The sequence below is a fragment of the Dermacentor andersoni genome, chromosome 8 (assembly GCF_023375885.2).
Source record: "Dermacentor andersoni chromosome 8, qqDerAnde1_hic_scaffold, whole genome shotgun sequence".
NCBI lineage: Eukaryota > Metazoa > Arthropoda > Arachnida > Ixodida > Ixodidae > Dermacentor > Dermacentor andersoni.
Genome location: NC_092821.1, coordinates 142,639,508 through 142,664,867, shown reverse-complemented (window position 1 = coordinate 142,664,867; position 25,360 = coordinate 142,639,508). Strand labels below are relative to the sequence as shown.

The window sequence follows — 25,360 nt, the reverse complement described above, 5'->3', positions numbered from 1 at the left end:
TAAAAAAAAAGCAAGCAAGAAATCAAGCCTGGTGCCTCATTGCTTCGCTGTCCAGTCATGGAGAAAGAAACTGTCCAGCGCCCACCATGTGCATTCGCTTCCCGCCGCCCCGGCCGCGCTTGACGTCCAATTTTTAGTACGAGGCGTGGTCACCCGCCATCACAAGCGCTTGCTCACCCGGCCGCCTCGTCACATGCTCAAGACACGGCGGCAAGGCGCGCTGCAATGGCAGCGCCGTGACGACGTCACTTCAAAGTCACACAGGGATTTAGCACGGCCACGGGAAGCTAACGCATAAGGCGGGAAGCGGTCGAGGAAGCGATGAGCAGGCACCCCGACTCTTCGCCGCGCATGCGCAATGGACACCCAACTCGAGCGCATGGCGGTTAGCGTGAAGACGAGTTGCTCCGCAGAGGCCCGGCGGCGCGCCCTAGTCGAGGCGACTCACCTCAGTACACGACAATACCGAAGACGATATATTCTTGCAGCGAATCCGAAGACTTCGCGACACACGTTAAGACGCCATGCAAATATCGCGGGGGGGGGGGGGGGGGGGGGGGTAAAAAAAAGTTAGTTATATATGCAGAAATACGTTAGTTACGTATTAAAGGCGGAACACAGGAAGACTCCGTCACGCAGGTATAACAAAGAAAAAAAGCAATGGTCGCGCCTAACGAAGGGCGATAGGGCGCTCCAGCTAACGTTAGCAATGCTGTTACAGAAAAAACGTAAGGGAAAACACTGTGCAAGACAGTTTTAATTCCTACGGTGTTCGGTCGCCAGAATTCTGGCGATAGAAAATCGCCAGGTTTGATAACCCTATTTTACACCGCATTTTTTTTTTTTTTTTCATGAACAGCTCTGATAACGTTTACTGCGACTTACACTATAAACAAGCACACACAGTGGCTCACCTCCTAAGGTAGTTGGCGCCGACCGTTGCTTCGTTGACCCTCGGTCCAAGGGAATACGCGCACAAAAGAAAATACCGCGGAAAACGCGACTCGAAACTTATCGGCAGCAACAGCTCAAGGCGTCGTTGGCGTCAGGCGCGACAGCTCGTGCGTGAGAACGGACGGAATTGCCGCCGTGCGTGGAATACGTATTCCGGGAGCTCCAACGGGCCGTGCGAGAAGCCCGGAGCGGAAGAGAGTCCCGCAACCGCACTTGCAGAAAGTCCAGGAAAGAAGTCCAGGTCCATAAGCGGAGCAGGCGTGACTTTAGAAGCTTCGAAGGACGCCTTACAGCAGGAGCCAGCGGCGGAGCCCATGGCTGTGTCGGGTTCGGTGAAGGGGCAGAGACACCGCGCCTAACGTCTGCAGTGGCTGCCAGAGCATGTACTATACGGCAAGATGCAGATGTTCAGCTGACGCGGGCGGCGTAGAAACGCTGTATGACGAGCGGGACTCCCGGCAGCGGCTTCTTACAGCCAAATTTAAGCGCGATTCTCAGCCGTTGACGCATGCGCGGCTGTGCCTGCAGGCGTCTTTCCTTCGTGCGCCGTATACGTCACCGCCCGTCGCCACTGGACAGCAACAGCCGTTATCGCCGAGATGAACGATTCGGCACAACCGCTGTTCTACAAGAATTAAAAAAAAGAAATAGAGAGAGAGAGAGAGAGAGAGAAACGCGAGAAACCCGGAGGAAAATGATCGCACTCAGGATTATACGATACCGACTATACGAATGTATAGTTCTTCACCCCTGCCGTAGCGCTATATCAGAGGGCTGCAGTACGTAAAAAATAAAATAACAAAACAAAATACCGCCCGCAACCGCATCGTCTACCGAAGGGGCACACGGACGCAACTCCGCGCACATCCCTGCGCCGCCGTCGTGCTAGCGACGCGCTATCACAAACTGCGTGACTTGCAAGAATCCACGGGCGCGTACTACGTAATGTGTCGGAACCTCTTTCGAGTTTCAATATGGATTTCATTCTTTATACGTGCCGTCTCGTTACGGACTGCTATAGCGGCCAGCACGGTTCGCCGTTCGTTTGTTGTGGCCTCGCGTTCGAGTAATTTCGATTTCACATCGCGCGCGCTTGTATCGCGATACCGACGTCGTTGAATGGCGGTTAACGGTTTAAAGATAACATAAGCTAAAGGACGGTTCCTTGCAACGTTGGCTCGGACGAAGTCGAGGCAAAGCGCCTGTCTCGACGACGATCGCTTTGTAAGCAACATTTAGCGACGACGACGCGGATGTTTCATAATGGCTGTTTCTGCGCCCGTTTTCCAAAGCGCGCTTTGCGGGGCGGTCAGCTCACTGCGCCTTTAGCTATAGCCGCTTTGCGCAGTATATACGTATATCCTAGAGCTGCCCGCAGCAGCTCTGGCTGTGATCTATTCTGCTGCCCAACACGAGGTTGTCGGTTCGGTACACATGGCCGTGGCAGCCGCGCTCCATTCTGATTACGAAAAATGTTCGTGTACTTAGATGTAACGCGCGGTGCTCACGGAATGAAACGCGTCAATTTAGGGCTAACTATAACGTAGCACAATTTCGTTTACACCGGCTGCAGTTCGTGTCACATCGACGTAATTTTGGCGCGTATATATACACTTATAGATCGGAGTATTCGCGTCACCTTCGGTGACCAGTTTTCCGGCGACATGACATGGCACTCTCGAGTACTTTGCACATATACGCATGGTTCTACTAAATGCTCCCTTCGCGTTTCATTCCGTGGCCACTATAGATACGTCTCTTTACATACAAAATCACTGCGGCCGTTATGATCGAGCGATTGTGCCCAACGTTTGTAGCGTCTGGACCAATAGTATTGCATTTTCTATCTTGATCAAGCTTGTAGACAACACGGAGCACCTCGCTACTCTTACCGTCAACGCGTCATATTGGTATTTTAGAAGGTTAGTTTACGTAATTTACGTGCGTCTTGTACGAAAATTAAAAAGAAAAGTGAGAAGACAACGCAAAGGCGATCGACGATCGCAAACATGGCAAGCGTAGTTAACCTTGATATAATTATATCCGACTGTGACCTCGTAATACCATAAATAAAGCAGTTGTGCTGTCCCTGCTTCTTGGCTTGAACATAAAAAAAAAAGATATCACCAGGTGCTGATGGAATACCAAACGCCTTCCTGGTGAGGTATGCCGAACGTCGCGCTGAATGCTTCTGCGTTATATAAGAGAAACTTCTCGCGCGGGAATTCCATTGTATTGGAAGCATGCAATAATTATATATAATTATATATAATTCATATGTATATATATATATATATATATATATATATATATATATATATATATATATACATCACATCACAAACCGTCTGGAGTGTACGCCCCACCTCTTCGGAGAGCTGGTGTTTTCCTGACTCTACACGCCTGCACAAGCTTCCAAGATTGTTCAGAGCTGCGAGAAATAACCGCAGCGCCCACTTTTTCTTCTATACGTTTTTTAATCGTCTGGGATAGGTTGTGGGCGTAGCGAATGACGCCTTTCGCCTTCCTCTTAAACCGTTGAAACCGTTGATCCGCCACTCGCGTAGTGGCTCAACAATTGAAGCATCATGTTTGTTTCTAGCACAATTAATCAATAGTAAAGGAGGTATGTAGGAATGAAGTAAGGAAATCAATGTCGTTTGCTGCGTCGCCCATGGAGTCAATATAACCAACTCTAGAGGGAAAGCTCCCCATATAGCCCATGCATATAAATCCCCAACCCCAAGGGCGCCGATACGTTCCTACGTCGTGTAGACGCGAAGGCGTAGACGACAAGATGCGATTCAAACGCGGCGCGCAATCAAAGGCATTCTCGAGTCTCTGTCGGTATTGTGGCGTCATCTACTGTCGACGCTTGCAAACGCTTCCTTTCAGGCGTGGCCTTCGCGATCAGCAGAGGCGGCGCTGCCGGAGCTGATTGCGGAGGCCTCGCTTCAGGCACCGTAATTTTTACATCAAAATTTTATAAATAGCTATCGGATCTTTCTACAAATATACGGAATGAGCTTTACGTATTGTCTATACGCACGTGCTACATGTAAATGCTTGAATTTGCATCACATTTTGAAAATTCGGCCGTTGAAAAGTGAGAGAGCGATATGATGGCGCCTTTGCGGCTTCCACTTTATTTCACCCAGATTTTCCTCTATATACACACCCTATGGTGGCGCCAAAGAGAAAGAGAATATATACACACTACAATATAAGGGAACAAAACGGTGGCGCCGTCTGTAATTGCTAGGGCAGAATAATAGGTTATGGGTATGGCTTCCGAGATCGCATATCCAAGCCACGCATAATCTTGGAAGACATAGCGCCGTGTTTCATCTATAATATAGCCTTCGAAACCTTGCCGTGCGCGCCAATAAATCTCGGAAGCTATGCTATGAATGAAACGCAGTGCGCGTTTTGTTTTGTTATATGACAACAGATGGCGCAGTAATCCTGTTCTTGCTAAAAGAAACAGGGTTGCTAGATTGAGCTATTACCAGCCAGATTGCGTTACCTTTATGTGGGTTGGTGTCGAAAATTCTGAGTTGACTAAGTGGCTATAGCTCGGCTATTTTTGTCTTAAGAATTCCGAGCGCCGAGGACACATCAACACTGACGAAATTCGGGAGTGCCGGTTTATGAAAACCCAAAGCTCAGTGCTGCTACAAAGATACGTAGGCAAATTCGAAGCCTGTGCTTTTAGTGCACGCTAGTTTTCAGACAATGTCGGTGCAGGGAGGAGGTCGTTAAGACCACAGAGCTAGTATAACCAACTCCACAGGAAAAGCTGGCCCGAAAAAGTGGGAACCGCTAGGGCGCCGCCCTCATGCTACTGGTCAATGTGGCCAGTGCAGTTACTCTTGAAAGAGCTGAAAACAAGTACATGTCACCTTATGATTTGTCATTTAAAAACGCATACCTGATAACTTTATGAAGGTGATGCGTTAATATTAATTTACAGAGCACTTCTTAAGTGCGTGACTTATGAAAATCACGATGTACGCATTCACGCAATAAAGCATGGCGCGAATTTTGGTTTCGAATCTCTGTTTTAGAGCGCAGCTCTTTGGCGTCCGTTCCTGGGTTTCGCGTCGTCGTCGGCGTTGTCGTCGGCCTCGTAACCAGCTCCGCCCCCCTTTCATCCCCCCAGCGCTAGCAGCGACCGACTGATACCGCTGGATGCCGCTGACGCCGCTAGAGAGTCAAGATAACGTGACTGCATAGAACACCGTCGCCGCCATGCAGAAAGAGGAGGAAAGGGTCCCCCCCCCCCTGTTCTTGTGTGGCGGATAGGGTGCTCTTCAGTTGCCGACGCGCCGGTTATTTCACGTAGGCCCCGGCACGTCGACGAATACGTGACCACCTTCCCACGGCTAGACCTGGTTCTTAGCGCTGCGGAAGCGAGGGTATCATATTGTTTGTGTCGGCATCGGCGGCGTTGTCCCTGAAACCAACTCCGCAGCTGGGGTTGACTCACTATCGGCGTCAGCGGCATCAGTCAGTCGCTGCTATCTCTTCCCTCCTCCCTTTATCGTGTTGTCCGCTTGCTGCGCGCGCTTCTGCCCCCATCGTTTGCCGCTGGGTGTACACGCCGCCCCCCTCCCCCCTCTTCCTGCGAGTCTCCGGTTGTCAAAGCGCCGGCTCGAACTTAATTCCTTTCTTCGCTCCACCTCCAATGCAACCCCTGTGCGGTGGCAATCAGAGAGCCAGATCGGTGGCGGCGGATCTGTATATGTGCACCGCCCGAGCCGAAATTGTAAGCATTGGTGTACCAAGTCGAACATATATCAGTCTATTTCTCCGACCACAAAGCTTCCTTCATGACTGTCAAGAACTGTTAGTGGAGAATTTGTTAAAGGAATACGTGTGAAAAATAAAAAAAAAATTCTGTGATAGCGCATACATGTGTTGCTCGATTTCTTTGCCTCAATCTATCGAAAAGGTGAAACAGCTTATTTGCTGCGCTCAAATTTCGCATTAGGAAGTAACGTAATCGTCGGTAATTTTTTGGATGCGTAACAGTTTCGTGCAGTTTAGGCTTAACATGTGATCGCACGACGACGTCGGACGCTATGGCACATTCGTGTCTTTTGTGCAACCCAAGCCCCGAAGTGCTCTGGCGTATACCTTCACATGCAAGTAAACGAATGTATCTTCTTGTTCAGAACATCACGCGAGTAGACAGCTCTTGTGAAGCATCACAATCGTTTGAGAAGCGTCACAGTAGAGCATTTTTTTTTTTTTACATGTGGAGCGATATTTTCATTTGCAGGTTTCCCTTCAGTAGGGAGTTGCTGGACTGGTGGACCAGCGCACCGGAATTGTACTGGCGAATCAACAAACAAGTCATAGAATCTGCTTAATTGTTGCACTTTGAAGAATCATGCTTCTACAAAGGCCACAGCAGAAAAACAGCCTGATGCTGAGTGTTTCTGTGTCAGGAAGCAATCAAGAGGCGAGTGCCTAATACTGACGAAATCGAGTGCATGCAGCCAGATATTAATAACGTGGGCGTTTTGTTAACTGTGCAACATTTTCAAGACTTCCTTGCATGCCATTTCATGTGTCATATCTTTTCTGGTCACAAATGTGTGCAGCGAATCTATTTGCATGATCGACTCCAGCCTGTGGGACCGTTCACTTGCACCTGATGCTGAGTCTTTTACATGTATCCATAAACTGCAGATATGCAGATCAGATTCCTACGAGCATTTTCAAAATTCAATTATTTTAAACAGCACGCACATATGCAATACCGACATGATCTCAAATACCACTGATCAGCTGGCACACATTTTTGTTGAGTATACTCGCAGGTAAAATAAGTAGATCATGTGTACAGCACCAGCTCATTTTCCTTAAATCAGTGTGCACAAGGGGCACGCAAAAATATTTTTTTTCCTCGCGCACCGATTATTTTGCTGTATAAGCAAGAGAACCCACCACATTAGTGTAACATATGTTGTACATCACACTAATATGTGCATTAATTTACCAAGTGAGATGAGTTACTATTATGACTCATTCAGTCAAATCACACTCCCAGCTGCATTCATCAATCTTCTATTGGATTTTGCAAATGTTTAATGAAACGTGTTTCTTTGTTATGCAGATATGCAAGGGCAAGCCCTTCTGTGTGTTCCAAAGGTAAAATTTAAAGTCCAAAATAAAGAAGGCATTTCTAGTGAGAAACAACAAGCAAGAATGGTGAATGCATAGTATCAGAAGCCCAAGGTACAGAAATTATGAGAAGTGTCGAATGATTTTAAGGAAATAATGGTATTCGAAAATGCAAAACTCTTTAGTGGAAGTCAAGCAAATCAATATAGGTAGAATACTCTGCAAAATTATCTGAGTAATTGGACAGCAAACAATGGGTCAGGAAAGGCGTTGTTTTTATGGAAAACAAAAGCTGATGATTGTCATTACATGAGCCACTTCAGCATCATGAGACTGCTGCTTGATAAATTCAGGAAAAAAAACAAAGAAACAAGCCACGCAAAAATAAACAACAATTTAATGGTGCTCTCTCCACACTGGGATAAATAAAAAGAAACGGATCACATCTAATGTGGACATATCAGACGCCTTGTGAAACACTAAAGGAAAAAATCAATTTCGAGCTATGGCACTTGCCGCATAGATGTGGGGCACCTTGTACCAATAGCGATAGTTACCACTGCATTTAGATATTGAAAGCATTCATGCAGACAAGGATGGTTCTTTATATTTTTGGCTACCACTTCAAATTCTTCCACCAAGTGTTACAATGCTGCACGCAGTCATACTAAGGATCTCACAGCAACACCTGCAGGTGAAAAGAGCAGTCAAAGTGCTGGTGTATTCTGGACACTATCATTGAAAACATTTAGGCAAGAACAGTGCAAGAAGCAGACATAAGAACTGCATTTATTTTCATAATTCCCCATTTGAATGGCCTTTTCTTTTTGCTTAGACAATCCCTACGCCTAGCCACAGCAGCTCCCTCATGCAGACTCCGCAAGCCAAGAGGCCATGGTGGCAAATGCAGGTAAGAGGTAAGAAACAATAGCATTGGTATTGACACTCGTCAAATTTCTTTCTTTTTCTTGCGTTTAGGCAGCAGCACACCTCGAACAGCCACCTTGACTGTGGGTATGTCACCCAAGTCGCCAAGGAAGCATTTGAGGGAAAGCGACAGGCAATGTAAACAGCCACTTCTCCATGTAAACGATACTCTTTCTCTCGGATGACTCCTACGCCTCGCCATGCCAGCTCACCTGTGCAGACTTCACCAACAAAGATGCCGTGGAGGCACGTCAGGTCAGAGGCAAGAAGCAGTGGCACTGGTGTTGACATTCACCCAATCTCTTGCTTTTTCTTACGCTGAGGCAGCGAGCACACCTTGACCGCGGGTGTGTCAGCAGATTACTGTTGTACATATGCTCATAATAAACTTCAGTAAACTTGAACTTGATAATAAACTTCAAAGCAAATTTTGAAGCTTCCCTCCATATTTTTCACCTTTAATTACGTTTGTGTTATGTGGCCCTCAATGCTGCAGTTCATGTTGTAGCAGCTGCTTTGTCTGTGTATTGCATACTGGATTAAGCTTGTTTTATCTACGTGTGCAAAAGGCCTATATATACCAAAATAAGGTTTTGTGTAGTTCTCAGTGTTACAATAAAAAATAAAAGTAAACAATCCCATCGTGGAATTGTGTTTAATACAGTAATTCCTATGACAGTTATAGACAAGTTGACAACTTGAACTGGTCAATCCGTCATGGGAAGGAATTGTATGTATACATACAGAAAAAAGAAGGGGTATGTGTGTGTGTTTGTAGGGGGGGTGTATAGGATTAAGGCGGTACGAAAAAACGTACGAACACCGTCCTCTAGACCCATTCCTTTAAGGTACCGTAATAAAGCGTATTATGTATAAAGTTTATACAAGTAACTCTGATATTACTACATACGCTCGGCGACGCGAGCTACGTACGCCACGACTCGCATTCGCGACTGCACCGGATGATATTATTCTGGTTAATTGTGCTCACTGCACCGAGGCAAAAGAAATATCATGAGCGCAGGTGCTTTCAAAGTACCTCGACCTTGAGAGGCGCAGCTGCGCGCGCCAGGGGAGCTGCCCGTGCGAAAACTCCCTGGCGCACACCTGCCTCGGCAGCCCCAACCTACGTACCGTTATGCTTCGAGTTTTGATCACCCTATTGCCCCTTGGGTGCCCTGGAGACCCTGCGCCGCCTGCTTTATTATAATCTCAGGCGCCCTCCTGAGACTTCCGTTTGTCGGTTACATGTGCCCTACAGCTGGATCAGTACTTATAAAAAAAAATAACCCGATCTGTCGTCGCGACGAGAAAAGCACCCAGCATCGAAAAAAGTGCCAAGCGGCTTCAGCAACATATCGCGCCCGTGCGAAGAGAATTACGGAACGCCAACGAGGAATTTGACCACAGCTTCGAGCTCCTAACTCGTAACCTTGTCGAGTGACAGACACTCCTGCAACAGTCGTGACCGCTGAAAGCAGTATACCGCCGGAAACTTCAACGGGATCTTCCTTCGGTTGCATAACTGCCACCTGCATGGCAAACATCGACCACACCCACACCATCCCGCAACATAGAATAAACAACCAACTTCTAAAGGCCAATTAAACACACTGCTGCATGCAGATGACATCACTACACTACAAGCAAGGCGACGACGCCGCTACGTGGGCTACGCTGCTAACTGCTAGAAGCCATCGGTTGCCAAATTAAAACTGACTACTGTCGCCAAGCCTAGCGAGCATCTCAGGAGCTGGCAACTTCAGCGCGAAGCAACATGGCGGCGCTCTTGCGGTTCCCGATTTCAATGCATGGGCCCTATGGGTAGCTTGTCCTCTAGAGTCAGTATAATAACTCTATGGTTAAGACATGGCTGCCATGTTTATACGTCATTCGAACGCTAAGCTCTCATTGTTTTGGTTTCGGCGTCTTCTGCTGCCGGTTCACGCGTGGTTCAGTAAGAAAAATGGTGTGGCTGACAGCTGTCGAGTTCCGGCCGGCTGCTATACAGAAAACTATCATGTGGACTTGCACAACAGCTCAAGTACTCGCATGCATGTCTTGGCGCGTCATTTTCTCCCGTGATCCTTCAATGTTTACGAACAATCCCTCGAAGCCTATTGCTTGGTTTCCCCGCAAATCACCACGTTATTTTTTTACCCAGTAATTCCACACCAAAATTCTGCAAGTTTCTTTAAACGAAAAGCGCGACGGTTACAGAGTTTTTATGTGCATGCCCAGCGAAGCTCATTGGTCTCGACTGTCGATCAAAACGAAATATTCCGCTCTAGTTGTGGTCTGCACGTTGGCCAGAGCACTGCTTGAACATGGTCTTCAGGTGAGAACATTTACAACTTTTGATGGGGAAAGATTGCCTCAGCAGAGGGCAGTGCGATGTGTAAAGCACGGTATAGCGCGTTGCAATCATGGCTTCCATTACGTGATAGCGCTAACAGCCAGTCAATATGGCGCGCGTGCATCATCAGACATTTTGGTTGAAGCAAACGTAGCGCATTCTGGCGACAGTTATGGTCACATGTGAGTTGGAGGGCCCGAATATTCTCCGGCTGCAGTAGTCGTCCGGCTGAGAACTCTGGGAATGGCTTTAAGAATTTTACTTTGTGCGCATCTTTGGTTTTAAAAGCGTGTGCTGCTGCGTGGTTTCGCAATGGAGTAAGAAACTCGGCGACTTTCATACTCCGCTCCAAAATTTCTTATGTTCATCCTGCTCTGGAAGGCAGCTATTGCATATGCTGAGCATAAAGGCATTCAAAATTTTAAATATTGCAGTTAAGAAGGGGGTTTTTTTTATGGTAGAGCCAAGGTCTTGTGTGAGGCTCCCACATAATCACAAAATATTTTGCCCGACTCTTAAAGGAAATGCCTCGGGTAAAGCGAGGAGTTAACGAAAGTTAGCTCAGAACGTGGCTCAGTAAATACCAATAACGGCATGAGTAAATCGGAAAAGAAAACCTTCGGCTCTATGTAACAAGTGGTATCTAAATTCCCGTCTGAGTGGCAGCTCTCACTAGTACGCTCTACGAAGGTCTTGAGGTCGGTGGTGTGCTTGTTGCACGCGGCGGAGGCAATTTCGCAGCCGGAAATATGCGGTGTTATTTGGACACCATCTACAAGAAACCTGCAGAACATCATCAAGTGTTTCGACAATGTTTTGGCTATGTTTCGCTCACAAAAAAAATGGGTCTGGATATTTTTGGGCTACATATTGAAATCATTTGGCTATGTTTTGTTGGGGCCATCTGGTAGCCTTGAAAGGGAACCTGACTGCAAGAAAACTAGACTTGTATTTAGGCTTCCTAGTTTTCGCGATATCTCCACTTTCATTTAGGCATCTGTCGCACCTTTTTGGCGACCTCTTCTTTGGGCAAGAGGAGAAACAAGTCTGCTGTGGCAACAGTTGTTCATCGGTAGTCCAAAGGAATATCTCGCATGCTTTCGGCCTCTTTTGGAAATAATTTGGTTCAGTGACGCCAGCTTCGACCGCGTAAAACGCCCAGTTTCAGATGTTTTAGACATGCAGTAGCCTCTGTGCAAAATTTCGCGCTTGAAATGCAGGTCAATGCGTCCCAAAGACCTCGCAAAAATCGATGTTTTTCTTGTGGAAACTGACGAAAACGCCGCAGATATCGCCCGGTGGAAATTACGTACGGTGAAGAATGTGGAGAACCAGCAACCGCGCTGTCTGCTTCTCCAGGCTTCCTCGAGAGGAGGCTATATGGCTTTCCTACTGGTATTCCGTTCCGGTTTGTCAGCGGACGGGCCCCGTGTACTTTAGCTGCTTCGTGCGCTGTGACAACGCCGTTGGGCGCCCACGACGTTCTTTTAATGCGAAGTATTCTACGAGTCCAGCCAGTTTTCTCGATCTACGTCTACGTCCAGCACCAAAGCCTGGATGCGTTCTGCCTCCGCTCTAGTAAGAGCGCGTTGGGGTGGCCAAGCTGAAGGTGCGGCAAAGTCCGGCTTAACGCGGACGCGATCCACGCGTTGCGCAGTTAGGCTAAATCGACGAAAATTGGACGCTCTATACAGTTTTGTGTGGCTGGCGCGGGAATAGAACATGTCCTATCTCACGCCGGATCAGGTGAAACAGGGTGCGTTGTGCGCTAGCTTGGCTGACCGGCAGCATACTGCTCGAGTTCAGTGAAGCGAACGTGTTGCGCATGCGCCTTCGACAAAGAAGCGCTCGCTCGCCGCGCACTTGACCGCTATAGCGCTGCGGCAACAACTGATCGCCGCGTTGCTACGGGTCGCGGTTTAAGCGCAGGGTAAAATTTTAGCGATTATTTACACTCTTAGACAAAAGTACACCCTCTGGGGTGTATTTCTGCCACACAACGATAATCTTAATCTGTTTTGCTTGTGTTTCCTTTCTTGAAAACGTCGCGCCCGCTACTTTCGTGTTGGGAATACTATGTCATGCTGATAATGCGCATGCCGTTCGTGAGTGGGGAGTACCGGGCTCGCCGCGTTAAAGAAAGGAAATGCGGACGAGACAGATGACGATTATCGTTGTGTGGCAAGAGGGTGTGATTTTGCTTAAGAGTTTACCACCTCCCGCATGACTCGTCCGAGTTCACCGGCCCTTGTCTGCCACTCTGGAAGCGCCGGACTACCGCCATCTGTTGTAAAGGATGATAAGTATAGCTGAGGCTCGGTGCTAAGTGGGCTTAAACTCTCGGCCAGACACGCCGGACTGCGGTCGTGATATAGCTTCGCCTATTTCGCTCTGGCGACATCGCGTTCCTGCATGGCTTGCCGCCGCACTTACACCATGGCCGGCGCGTCGCGTTGTACTTCGTGACAAACATGCAGCATGCGGTTCTTGCTCGTTTCTGGCGCTGTGTCAGAAAGGATTTCGTTTGTCTATTTCGACGAGTCCGATGTAGAGACGCACGAAATATCTTGAAGGTGATGCGCCACCGGAAATATGGTCGCTAAGATAAAATCGTCCTTGAACACAACTTGTCTTTGAACGTTACCTTTGGTTTTCGTGCTCCATTGCGGCATATAGTATTTATAGTAAACCCCGAGAAAGCGTTTGCCAAAGCGATCTTGATGGGTAAGCGAGTGTGCTGTTGAAATGTAGCTTGTGCAGCTTCGTCAACTGCAGTTAGCAGGGTATGTGCACGTTGAGGGTTCGCGTCGCAATTGACTGCTGCGCCGCGGTGCATGCTTTCGCTCTGAAAAAGCTGGGACAAGAAAGATGTGTTCGGCCTTCCTCTACTCAGCGTTGTGTACTGCACAGCCATTGCTCGTTTTCGAGTAGTTACGTAGTACGTACGTATTCCAGCATCCGACGCCCACGCATCGAAATTCTTGCAACAGCTCAAATCGCGAGCGCAACAGGGAGAACGTACGCCGAGACGGAACCTCCTTAACTCGCAAATGATGAGCGTGCAATGTGCCTGGCTACCTATGGGCGCAACCACGGCGTAACTCAGAGATCAACACTTGCGTACGGTTCTTCAATATTCGCCATAGTCGCATCGCCACCGCTTTGCCGCCAGGTGCACGTGTCATCTGCATATGCGCTTTTTAGTAGCTGCTAATGACAAAATAATGGAATTACCAGCCCTGCGGCTTTGCCGAGGTTACCATGAGAGTTCATAAGAGTGACTTGTGCTAGTTGGTACACGGCTGTACTAGGAAAATGCCAGGAAACTTGAAAAGGGGAAAAATTGAAAAGTATAGACCAAGCGACCCGCTACCTTCCTAGGCCAGCCACTTTCCTGTCACTTTGTCTATGTCTGCCTCTCGATTTCTTCCCCGTTTTTCAAGTTTGCTGGCATTTTCCTAGTATTACTCTGAGACTATACGCTCGGCATTTATGGTTGTTTTAGTCCAAGTGAAATTTCGTTGCAGCTGGCCTATAACCTCTTGAGATTCAGTTTGCAGCTTCGTGTACATCTGCTTTCATCTTTTTCAAAATGAAAGCATTAAGGTTAAGCTAAAATATTCTGCTTTACCATAAAGTTAGACGCAGGCCACAATATCTATCAAGCGTTTAGTCGTTTGGTTGCTACCGTTTTTTGACAAAAATTGATATTTCGGCGTGGGAGGTTCCACTGCGCCATCGCCGACGGCAAAAAAGAAAAAAAAAAGAACGCGTAATGCAGTTGAAATGCGATCAGACGGCGCAGAAATTCCGAACGAGAATTGAAGGTACGGAACCGTCAGGTTACGTTAAACCTAGTATCAACGTCTTTGAGCAAACGAAAGGCGTTTCTGTACGAACAAACTGAAGGAAAGGGCTCTGTGTGCACAGACACGGCGGCACTGCTATGAGCATGACCTCGTACCACCTCACCGAGCGATTAGTTCATCAGTTTCGTAAGAAACCGGTTGGCGATAGACAAACTGACTGTGAAGAAAAGTATTCTGTGTCTGCGATTTTGTTATGTCTGAGGAGAGTCACTCGCCGTAGCCGAGATCTGTGGAATAAGTTACACTACCATGGCGTTCCTTAACGTCCGCCCATAACATGGGACGTAAGTGTTCTCTTTTTATTTTTTTATTTTTTTCTACATGCAAAGGAATGCCGTCACATTTGTCGGCAATGAAGCCGATGATTGCGTAATCGACACGGGATCGCCACAGCCATCGAGTCACTGAGGCTGCTACAAGAAAGCTTCAGAGGCTTTTTGAGTAATAGGATCCACTCGCCGGTGTAGCTCAGCAGATATGACGTCCCGCTTCTAGCACGATGTATCGGCTAGACTCGCGGCCCGACAGTCGTGGTTGAATTTCGACGGGGGCGAAATGCAAAAGCACTCTTGTAGTTAAATTTAGGTGCACGTTAAAGACCCAAGGCGGACAAATATAACCCAACGCCCTCTACCACGTATCATAAAGCGGCATTCTAGCTTTAGGAAGTTAAACTCCCATGAATCAATCACTAAATCAATCAATCGATCAATCAATCAGTGACTAGCAGTGACCGAATATCGTAAGCCTCAGGCTGAAACCAGCGTTTCAGAACTTGTCTTTGTTAGGTGTAAGGCTATGCCTTCCTTACTCGGCCCTTATTGGTACTTAGCTACGAGCCTTCATCTTGCTGCGAATTGTTCGTCTTGTACGGAGCTTTTATTCGCTCACAAGGACGGTGGAAGGGATCCCAGGAAGAATGACGCAAAGCACGACACTTTGGATAAAACATGTGTGTTTATTTACAGAGAAATAAACTTAAAATGAATGCAAACACGTAGATAAATTACTTTTGATGAAGTATGACGATCCAGTCCGAACATGCCGGTGCGTCTGCGGGTGTTGCTTTATGCAAGCCCAGGGTTTGCAGGACAACGTCAGCATTGCGATTGCTTAGAACCCGGAAACGCCGGCGGCCGGTCGAAGTTTGTATGCGCGGAATCGATGGTGGATGGAATAAGTGTCGTGACTAAGTTTATGTTATATGACTAAAAACACCCCGAGCGTCGCAGGGGGTTGCAGCAGTTCACGCATGCAGTCTTCGCTGTCTGGGTTTACAGTCAGTCCTCTCGAAAGTGGCGCTGCTTCCTGAATATGCGCGTGCAAATCCGTGCAATAAAATGCGCCGCTGTAGCTGTCCTATGCGTTACATTGGCCCGGTTGTTCAGCGCGGAAGCGTTTGCAAACAAGCGATGACGCATCTGACGTCACAGTTATCCGTTCTTTGTAAAGCGAAACCTGCCTCGGAGTCAAGAGGCCATGTAGACAACACGTCTCCTTTTAACATGTATGGTACTTTCCCAATCAAGCTGCTGAACATACGAGTCCTAATACCCTTTCTTTAGCAGGTGGGCTGATTATATAGCTCAATTCTAGAAGGTAACCGTCTGGAATGCTCTTTCATTCCTGTGTTCATGGAGCACGAGCTGTCTCAGTATTTCCCACCGTACTGAACTGCTAACTAGCCCAGATGTTAGTTCTTTTATTGTAAGATATTGTGATAGTTAAAGTCGCTGCAGCTATCGTGAGCTCTTCTACACTACACTGTGCCATAGGTAATTCTCGAGCAGAGGGGATCCAAGGTCATGTTGCTAGTTCGCGTGCCAGGACAAAAAAAAAACTGCGTCAGCAAACGTCCACGCTGAGGGAAACAAAACGCTTCCAGCCAATTTCGAGCAGACTTCACAGTTCCGCAGACTCACAGAAGAAAGCATCGCAGCAGTGAGACAATGACTCTTCCGGCCATCTGCGAAACATTCGCTGTGCCTCGTTACGAGCCTTTCACCGACGGCGGAACACCGCCACGTTGCTGTTTTGGAAACGATCAGGGAGCACGTGACCCTGAGCTTAGAGCCAATCAGAATAGGCAACATGGCGGAATCCGCCGGCGGCGAAAATTGCACAGGGCGTCGCAGACGGCTCTCAGACTGCTCGGTAGAGCATTAGGGATTCTTGGCGAGGGTTAGCCTCTCGGTACTCAGGCGTTCGCTCTTGGGGTTGACGCGGCGGTTGGCCTTGCTCGGTGGTCTTCGGGTGGTCGCCTCCGCCGGCGGCCTCCGGGACTTCCTCGTCTGAGTGCCGCGGCCCCTCTTCGAGGGCTTACGGGTGGGCGGTGGTGCGATTCCTTTCTTGTTGTCCACCTCGGGACAGTCCGGGCGGTGACCTCCGCGTCCCTGGATGCCGGGCTTCTTGGTAGGCGGGGTGTCTTCAGGGTCTGGAGGTGGGTTCTTGAATACGGGTGGCACTTCCTCGATGAACGGAGGCTGCAAGGGAGGCTGGTTCGTGGGCGGATACGCGGGAATCACTCGCACGAACACTACGGGAGGCTGCAGTTCGGGCCTGCGAGAAACGTTCGAATTGCTGTTTAATTCCCACGCTGCATCACCGAGACAAAGGAGGCATATTATATACTTCGGAGTATCCTGTGCAGTGTGAAATAACAGAAAAGGACATACGTATGAAATGCAAGTTTATCTAACGTAACGCTTCGCCAGGAGCCCAGTCTGAAGCCCTGTCTTCTGACCAGCTACTCAGCACTGGAATAAGAAGGAAGTGAACAAAAGAAAAAGAAAGCCACAATGACGGCGTTGACAAGTCAATGCGGACAGCCGCGACGGTGATCAGCGCACCGTACTGAAAACAATTGAATACGTGCCTCTTCTGTAGTCCCTCTAGAGTTCACGTTGGTTACTAATCTGTGTAGTGCAAGGACTATCGTGTATTAATTTTTTTAGACTATTTTCCCTAGCGGTTACTTTTCTAAACTAGACTTACCGTGGTCATATGTTTTAAAGGAAGCGTTTGTGTAGTCTTTGTTTATCGTGTTTAGATCCTTCATTCCTTGACGATTGTGCAGCGTGACATGCAAGCAGCTGATATTCGCTGGCTGCTGATGGAGTGTCACCGGTCGTAAACTTACGCCAATCAGCTGCCAAAGGGTCGTGAGGAACTGTGCCGGAAATATCAAAGGTGTGCCGCCCCCGATAGAAGATATATATATATATATATATATATATATATATACATGTACTGTGTTGTGGCGCAGGCAGTCTGCATGTTGCGATGCTGTTCAGTTTTGTCCGACACGTTCATCTAAAGGGCATCGCGTCTGGTATATTCTTGCGTATGCTTCTTTTGAAGAAACATGTTCTGGATTCTACTCCTTTCGTGGCTGAGTAAAGGCAGAGAGAAAGAAAAGAGCCTGGGCAGGTACAGTGTTTACATTATAACACGCTACAGCGTTCTGCTGAAACTTGCTAACTTGAGACATAGTTGCGTCTACACGATCGATACTGTTTCACGCCAAATAAACCTCACTGGTTTGCGATGGGCTGTATAGATAAGTCTATACACGGTAACACTTATAGGGAGGCAGACTTCGCGCTTCTTCACGACGTTAACACAGACGACTGCACTTTGCTAAAACTCCGCAATCTCTAAACACTTCGTGCGTTTGCGGAGCCGATGTCGGCTCTGGCCAGCTTGTCTCTGGGAACACATGAAATGTGACTGATGTATGGGCATGTTACCGGGGTCCACAGATTGATGGGGTGACTTTGTTTTGTGCAAGAGGGATTAGAGGCATGGACTTTCCACTAAAGCTCCCTAATAGAGTGTCTCCTGTCACTAAGGTCTCACCTCACGCCTCCGAGCCCGTAGTGATAGATGACGTGTGGCTCTCCCGGACCCGCCACGGGCACCACAGGGGGTTGATACGGCGACTGGTACACCACCTGAGTCTGGGGAACAACGCCAGCGCGGGGGACGAGCACGTAGGCGGGACACAGCACCACGAGCATGCTGAAAAGTAGCTGCAAAGAGAGAGAGAGAGAGACCATCGTGTCAGGAGGTTTGCGGGGGTTGATGATGTCACTCGCAAAGAATAATTTTGCGAGAGATAATGATGCCACTCGCAAACAATAATTATATTATTTAGTCTATTCAAAGTCCTTGCATATCAAAAGCTGTGCAGTAGGTGTGTCTATATTGGTTGGACGAGCTGCTTCCTAGCGCAACAATTAACAGGGTAACGACAAAATGGCGCAGACAGGGTGAGGCACGAACTCACAAGTGTTTCATCTTCGGTTAGAGCATGGCGCCTAAGTACCATTCAGATATATAATTCTTCTTTTTTTTTATTAAAATATTTCATGTATGAAGGTATGTTTCAAACGACAGTAGAAAATTTGAGAGAAGCAAACGCGACAGGAGGATAAAATTACGCAGATTAAAACCACAACAGCCCATTTCCCTTACTCAAATATTTGGTAAAGACGGTTACATTATTTTTTTCTTCTTTGACAAATGAAGTGAGGTGTTTTAGTTTTAATCTGGGTCACTATTTATATTTGCGTTTGGTTTGCCCATCTCAACTTAGTTTTCTATTCCTTGAAGCATGTACAAAGGCCTCATGCTAACAGAAAATAAGACTGTTGCGAGTTGGCGCATCGGTGTCGTCTGTGCCACCTTGTCATAAAACGTTCTTTTGTCACGCTACGAAACAGTCCGCCTAGCCACGATGTTACACCTCATCGCACCATTACTAGTACGAATAACACGGCCGCGTTGAAGAGGAAGGGCTTATTCTGACTTTGCCTTTCCCTTCGTATAACTTTCTTCCCTCTTTACCATGTGCAGGGCTGTCAACTTTGCATGACCATGGTTAGCCTCTCCGCCTTTCTTTATCTCTCTCTGGCGATTACTCTCAGCAGCCTTATGCCCATGTCGGCGTTTAGCGTTAGTTCATTGGTTTTCCGTGAGACAACTAACGTGTTCTTTTTCTTCTCGTGTTTTTTTTTTCTTTTCGTCTCGCTGGAGCGGAATTCTGGCTTATTTCTGCGCCCCGCTGGCTTCAAGATATTAAATTTCCCTCCTGAAAAGCAGTCGGGCGGAGTAATTACAACCGGAAAGAGAGCTATACGCCACGGCGTTTTTAATTGTACGCTGGCGAGGTTGGGCATTAGGCGCCCCGCGAATTGACGCGGCCAACGCAAAGGGCGCAATACTGTTCCTCTCGGTGATTCGTGTCTCTAGTACGAAAGCGCTGCATGAAAAAAATGAAATAATAATAATTATAATGGGCCAAATAAAATACATCGTAAGCACCAGGCTTACCGGTTTTCTCGTGCAACTTTCCCTCACTCCCTCCGGGCTGCTCGAATGTTTGTCTTTTCTTTTTCTTGCGGGTATCTTAGCGAAGACAACTTTCGTGGTGTCATGCCATGATTTACGACCATCCGCGGTGGTGAGCGAATATCGGTTGCGTGCTTTACGGAATGTAAATTAACTGCATTAATAAACTGCGCACAGCAGATGCCACATTGGCTTGGTTTGGTTTTCCGTTTCACGCCACATTGTTGTCTCCAATTTCGCCTTTATTCTGTTCTCCACCCTGCACCTTGACTTATTTCTTCGTCCTCTTCTAGCTGTTGTGTGGTACGCTTCACTGAGTGCAGGCAGAAACTCACCGTATGATTTATTTATTTGTCATATATCCGCAGAGTTTATCGGAAACACGACTGGGAGGAGGCGGTGGAGGGAGGTCACATACTTATTAACAGAAGAGAATAAGATGACACGTGCGTGAGACATACTGCCCAACAAACACTATATAAGTGGATATGTCTGCACCAAACACTCTTTTTTGGCGATTGTATACATTGCTCTATCGGTCGTTTGATAATGATTAGTCTTCGTTCAATGGCTATTCGGGTTATGAGTGGCGCCACACTTCTGGGTGACTTCGGAATAAGCTATACTGGCTTGTACCTTTTATCCCGCGGACGTACGCCAGTGCCACAGTGTCTTTTTCGTTCCGACCCGACATATAATTTGCCCCCAGTTCTGTCGTTACTGCAAAGAATTAGCAGTATATAATTAACTACACACTTCAATTAGAATGTCCTGCCTGCTTGAAAGAGTTTTTGTAAACAGCACTTGGACAAACCATCTACAGCCAAAGTTGTTCACTAATCTACTTCATTAGTGTATTGTTGGCCGTGTTCTACCAAACGGGATGCTTCCTAGGGAACGTATAGAAATAATGCGTACAACGAAATATTCAAGGCCCCATATATAAAATGTTACCTAGGGACATCTCATGGACAGTATTGTGAATCATGCCTAACCTTTTGATATAGACAGTGAGAGGACGTTGAGGGCACCTTGAACTATGCCGTAGTCCGCATAGCCACAACAAGGGCACGACTATAAGCTTTTTGCAGCAAGTTTCCTTAATTTAACTAGCACACGTCAGGACACATCACTGATACAAAATATAAAAGCTTTCCTAGCAAGTATTGTTTTTCATTTTTTTTATTTCGAACGACAAATTGTGCGAAGCAGCTTTTATGTTGAATTCGACTCTGCGTTCATATTCAGATGAAACGAGCATATCGTAACGCCTAAAGCAGTAGGTAAACGACTCTCGATAGACGGTAGACGCTATATAGAAGGCATCGCCGATCGCGAATGGGATAACCACAGCCGTGGAGAAAATTTCCACGACTGCCGTGCCAAGTGAGAACGGCTAAAGGCATCGGCGTTTGGTTCTGCTTTGCATATCATAACGGCGGCGGCCTTCTGTTTGACTTGACTATCAGCAAAGAGCTTCCCGCTTTAGCGCCATATCGAACTGCTCGGCAGTCGAACTACGTAAAAGTCATTTTTGTGAAGATCATCTTCGAGGTAGATAGACTCGTCGCCTATCTTTCGATCTCTCTCTCTCTCTTTCTCATTTATTTATATGGCCGATATCGAACACATCGGCAGAAGTGGACGGGCAACCTCGTGTGACCTACGCGGATCGATAACGACACGATATCTACAGCCGTTGCCTTCACACACGTCCATGGCCTCCGACGTGAACTAAGCAGATAGGCTCGAGATGCGAGCACGGCACGTTGCTAAGGATCGCATCGAGTCTGAATAGGACGGGCACGCGCGTACATCTTTGACCGGCTACGCTAGATATTCCAAATATATGGCTCACGGCCAATGGCAGGATGGCTTTTCGTTCACGTCGTTCACGTTTTCGTTTCGTTCACGTTTAGGGTACCCTAAATATTGGCCACGTTGCCAAACGACTGGGTCCTCAACTTCGTGCACGTTGATATGTAGCTTTTGTTTCTCGATAAATTGTTTTCTTGATTGTTTGCTTCAATAGTGTAGCTTTAACCTCACGAGATAGAAGATAAAGCGTCGTTTCAGGTATGGAATCTGCGAAGGCCGAATGCCGTATTTAAAGAAACACCTCTCCACCATCTCCTATGTGTAATCATAAGCACAGCCAGAAGCGCTGTGGAAAAATACAGTCAGGGCATTCGAAGGGTACTTCATTTCGTTTACGTCAATTTATATTCCAGTACGGCCAGCAGTGGCGGCAGTTAATTTGATTTTTTTTTGCTTCGCGACTTTCGCCGATATATGTGTGGACAGGGTTAATACACCCTGCTCAGCATTTAAGATTATTTTCCTTGTTTTGTGGTCATAGCTGGGAATTTACTACCCAGGCCCTTAAGGAAAGAGATGCCGGACGAAACGGTTAACAAGTAGCCATCAAACTCGCATGCGTCCTCAAAGACGTAACAGCTCACTGAACTATAATTTTTTTCCGTCAAATTGAGCCAGAATCTACGGCACTCTCCTGTTATTGTGAGTTTCCGTCTGTGGGAATAAAAAAAATAACAGAAAGGTTATTAAGCAGCTTGAAAATTAAAAGTCAAAGCTGTAAGGCAATCTTTTCAGACGCACAGTGGTTTTCCACAGTCATCGCCACTATTTCCTTGTTATCTCGTTGAGTTTCCCTTTCGATATCTCGTTCGGTGAAGAAGAGCGGCTTTTGCTTGCTCACGTGAGGTAGGAGGTATAACTCACAAACGGAAGTTCAAGATCGGGAGCAATCAAGAAAGCGCATTACATTAACAAAGCGACAAAGGCAGCTGTGTCCGCATTACGGTCAGTGAACATGTCCACCCTTCGAGGTTACACTTCGAAACTATAGGCGCCCCGCAGGGCATTGGCGGTCGGGTGCACTCCCCAGGCGATACACCCCGAACACTACCCGGCGCGGGGTTTCGGGAGCGCCTGTACCCACTTTTTTTTTCTTGCGGTGGGTGCGAGCGGTGGGTTTCGAACTGTTCACCTACCGCATCCGTGGCTTGCGCGCTGTACACTAGGCCACGACTGCGGTCATTAACAAAGCGCATTACTTTGCTCACGTGAGGTAGAAGGTACAATTTACAAACTGAAGCTCAAGATCGGGAGCAATCAACAAAGCGCATTACATTAGTGCCTGTCTTTACAGCGTTACACATCACAAGCCCGCGAAACATTAGGGGAAGCGATGAGAATGTCTCTCTTTGCTCTTAATTATTTTTTCTGCACTGCAAAGCCCGCTTACTCCATTATTCCGAAGAGTATAATGCTGCAGTATGCCGCATGATGAAAGTCACGTGCCATCAAGCTTCATTTAAGTGCCAATTGTTTGCTTGCATTAAAACCAATTCTAAGTGACAACCCCCGTTTCTCATAAGTAAGGAGTTTCTGATCGGCTTTTGTAGCGTATTCACGCACAATACCTACCCGAGCCGTGTGTTGTTTGATATCATTAAACGATGCCTCGACCAAACCCAAGTAAAGAAAATACTTTTAGGAAACGTTACATGCCTTGGCTGCGCGAAAGAGCGCCTCGCGTTTCTGATGCGATGTAATATTTTAGGGTAAGGGTCATATTATTAGATTTCGCATTGAAGTTGATCATTATCTTCCTGTCACGGCTGCCGAAAAATAAACATCCCGAACTTTTGGTGCGACAGCGTGCTTTGCTAACTGCTTGTTGATATTTGACTAGTATTAAAGAGAAAAGACCACAAGCTGACGTTTTCTTTTTTTCGCTTCAGAAGCTTGCCTTTATGCCCCAGCTGACCTAGTTCTTGCTCTCAATGCTTGAAGCATTCTGCAAAACTAAAGCTGAATACCCGTTAACGAGTCCGCATAGGACTCGGACTTCTTCTGCAGTATTCGCTGTCTGCATCCCGATCACGTGTGCGCTTTCATAATTGACTCCTATCTCCCTAGGAGTGCCCTGTCAAATAAGGTATCGCACAACTCGCGCCCTTCCGAGGCAGTCCTGGTCCATTGCCGGCGAACACGTCGTCCAGGATCCACACTTACCATCGTGGAAGCAACCGTGGTCGTCGGTTTCCAACACGTGATCATGTTGAGACGAATAATATAAATAGTCCGAGTGCGCACGACACCACACAGGTGAAGAACTTTACGGAGAGCGAACGTCTTCGTCCGTGCGAGCAGAGGAGCTGAGTGAGTGTGCCTGTCCCCCTCTACCGCCACGGGGCCTTTTATTGTGAAGGTCTCCGTGGGCTGCGTTGGGCTTCGCCGCAAGGCGTTGCTGCCCCGTAACGCAGTTTGGTCCTGCGCGAACGTCATCGCCACCTTCGCTACTCTCCCCGCTGCCCTTCTCCTGACTTCCTCCTTTCACCACTCTTCCCCGCGTAGCGCTGGCGCTGGCGTCGTCGCCCAGCGTCTCCTCAGTCACGTGACGAGAAGGGAGTTAAAAAAACGCTCTCTTGCTTGACGCTGCGAAGAAGGTAGTGCTGTAATAACGCCCTTTCTTGCGCTGCGTGCACCCTCCGCTGGCTCCCCGCTGGCGGGAGTGCGTGAACTCCCTTTCTTTACGCGTCGCCTCTCCGCTTGCCGCCGAGTCACACTTCGGCGTCTTCGCGTTTGCTGTTTCTTCTCTTTCGGCGCGTCGCGCTTGCCCACGGAGACTCCGGAAAACACAGAGAAACGCGTCGGCCACCCGCTGGCCTTCGAATTTCGCGACGACATGCAGCGCCGGGGTGACACGAGAGACACCTATATCGCCGTTAACTATGTACCGATGAGGGGAAGTATACGGATGAGATTCCGTCAGTATTAAGCAGAGGGAACGTGTCAGACTAAAACCCGCAGTATGCAGCGGATACCTGTGATGGATTAGGAGTGTTTCATCTGACTCCTTCATTCAATTAATTTTGCTTCTGCGTTCCTTGATGACTAAGTAAGAAGTCACATTCACACACCTCCGCTGATTATTCTTTCTTTCTTCTTTTCTCTCCGAGATGTATATCGCATTTAGAAATTCGAAACGCCGTACTCTGATAAGATAGCGTGAATGAAGGGGCACGTGGAAGTTGCCGGGAAATGGAGGTGTGGTAAATCCCCGGATTTTGCTGCACCTAAGAATGAATGAGTGCGCGCTACTATAGTAAACGTTTCGTGCCGTAAACGCCTTTCTCTGATTGTGCGTTCTGGCAAAACGTGCGCTGGTCGGGATGACAAGTATAATTTATTTCTCATTATTTTTTTAATTCTTTGTTTTTTCCATGTAACCCACGAAAGCAGGAGGTACCAACAAGTGCACGAGGTATTTACTGCCGGGTTTTACGTATGAAACGGGACATTTGACACCGACAGAAAAAGCACACATATTAGGTGCCGGGACTTTCGTACAACGCTAGCTGCGTTGGCTGCCGCAAGAAAAGCTGAGGGGTATGATTTCGTGCGGGGAGGGGAATTCCGAAGTTCCATTCACAGAACAGGAAACCTCGCTTTGACTGCGCTTCTCTATTGGCTGCCGTGAACGTGTCACGACAAAGCGTGAGAAATATAAAATGTAATGCCACGAATGGCAACTTAGAGGTAGAGAATACGTCGAGGTCGAGTTCGAAAGGTACATCCTGTGGTAATGTCCTGCGAAAGAGACGTGTACTACTGTTACGTAATGAACCATGCGCAGCAGTTTAAAAACTCTGCTTTGAGAAAGTTGTGTGTGGCTTAGTTTCTCTTGGTTCTTGCACAGAAAGCATAAGGTATCTTTCAACCCCCTCTCAAGCATAACACT

At 47.6% G+C, this 25,360-nt stretch overlaps 1 protein-coding gene across 1 annotated transcript; it reads right to left on the bottom strand.

The window, feature by feature from the left end:
* Positions 1 to 15,176: 15,176 nt before the first annotated feature.
* LOC126525880 (uncharacterized) lies at positions 15,177 to 23,789 on the bottom strand. Its single transcript, XM_050173847.3, has 3 exons — positions 23,632 to 23,789; positions 18,097 to 18,269; positions 15,177 to 16,797 (listed from the first exon to the last, which is right to left on the bottom strand). Exons 1-3 carry the CDS (start codon positions 23,674 to 23,676, stop codon positions 16,401 to 16,403), a joined length of 615 nt encoding a protein of 204 aa, XP_050029804.2. The 5' UTR covers positions 23,677 to 23,789; the 3' UTR covers positions 15,177 to 16,400.
* Between the last annotated feature and the right edge of the window lie 1,571 nt (positions 23,790 to 25,360).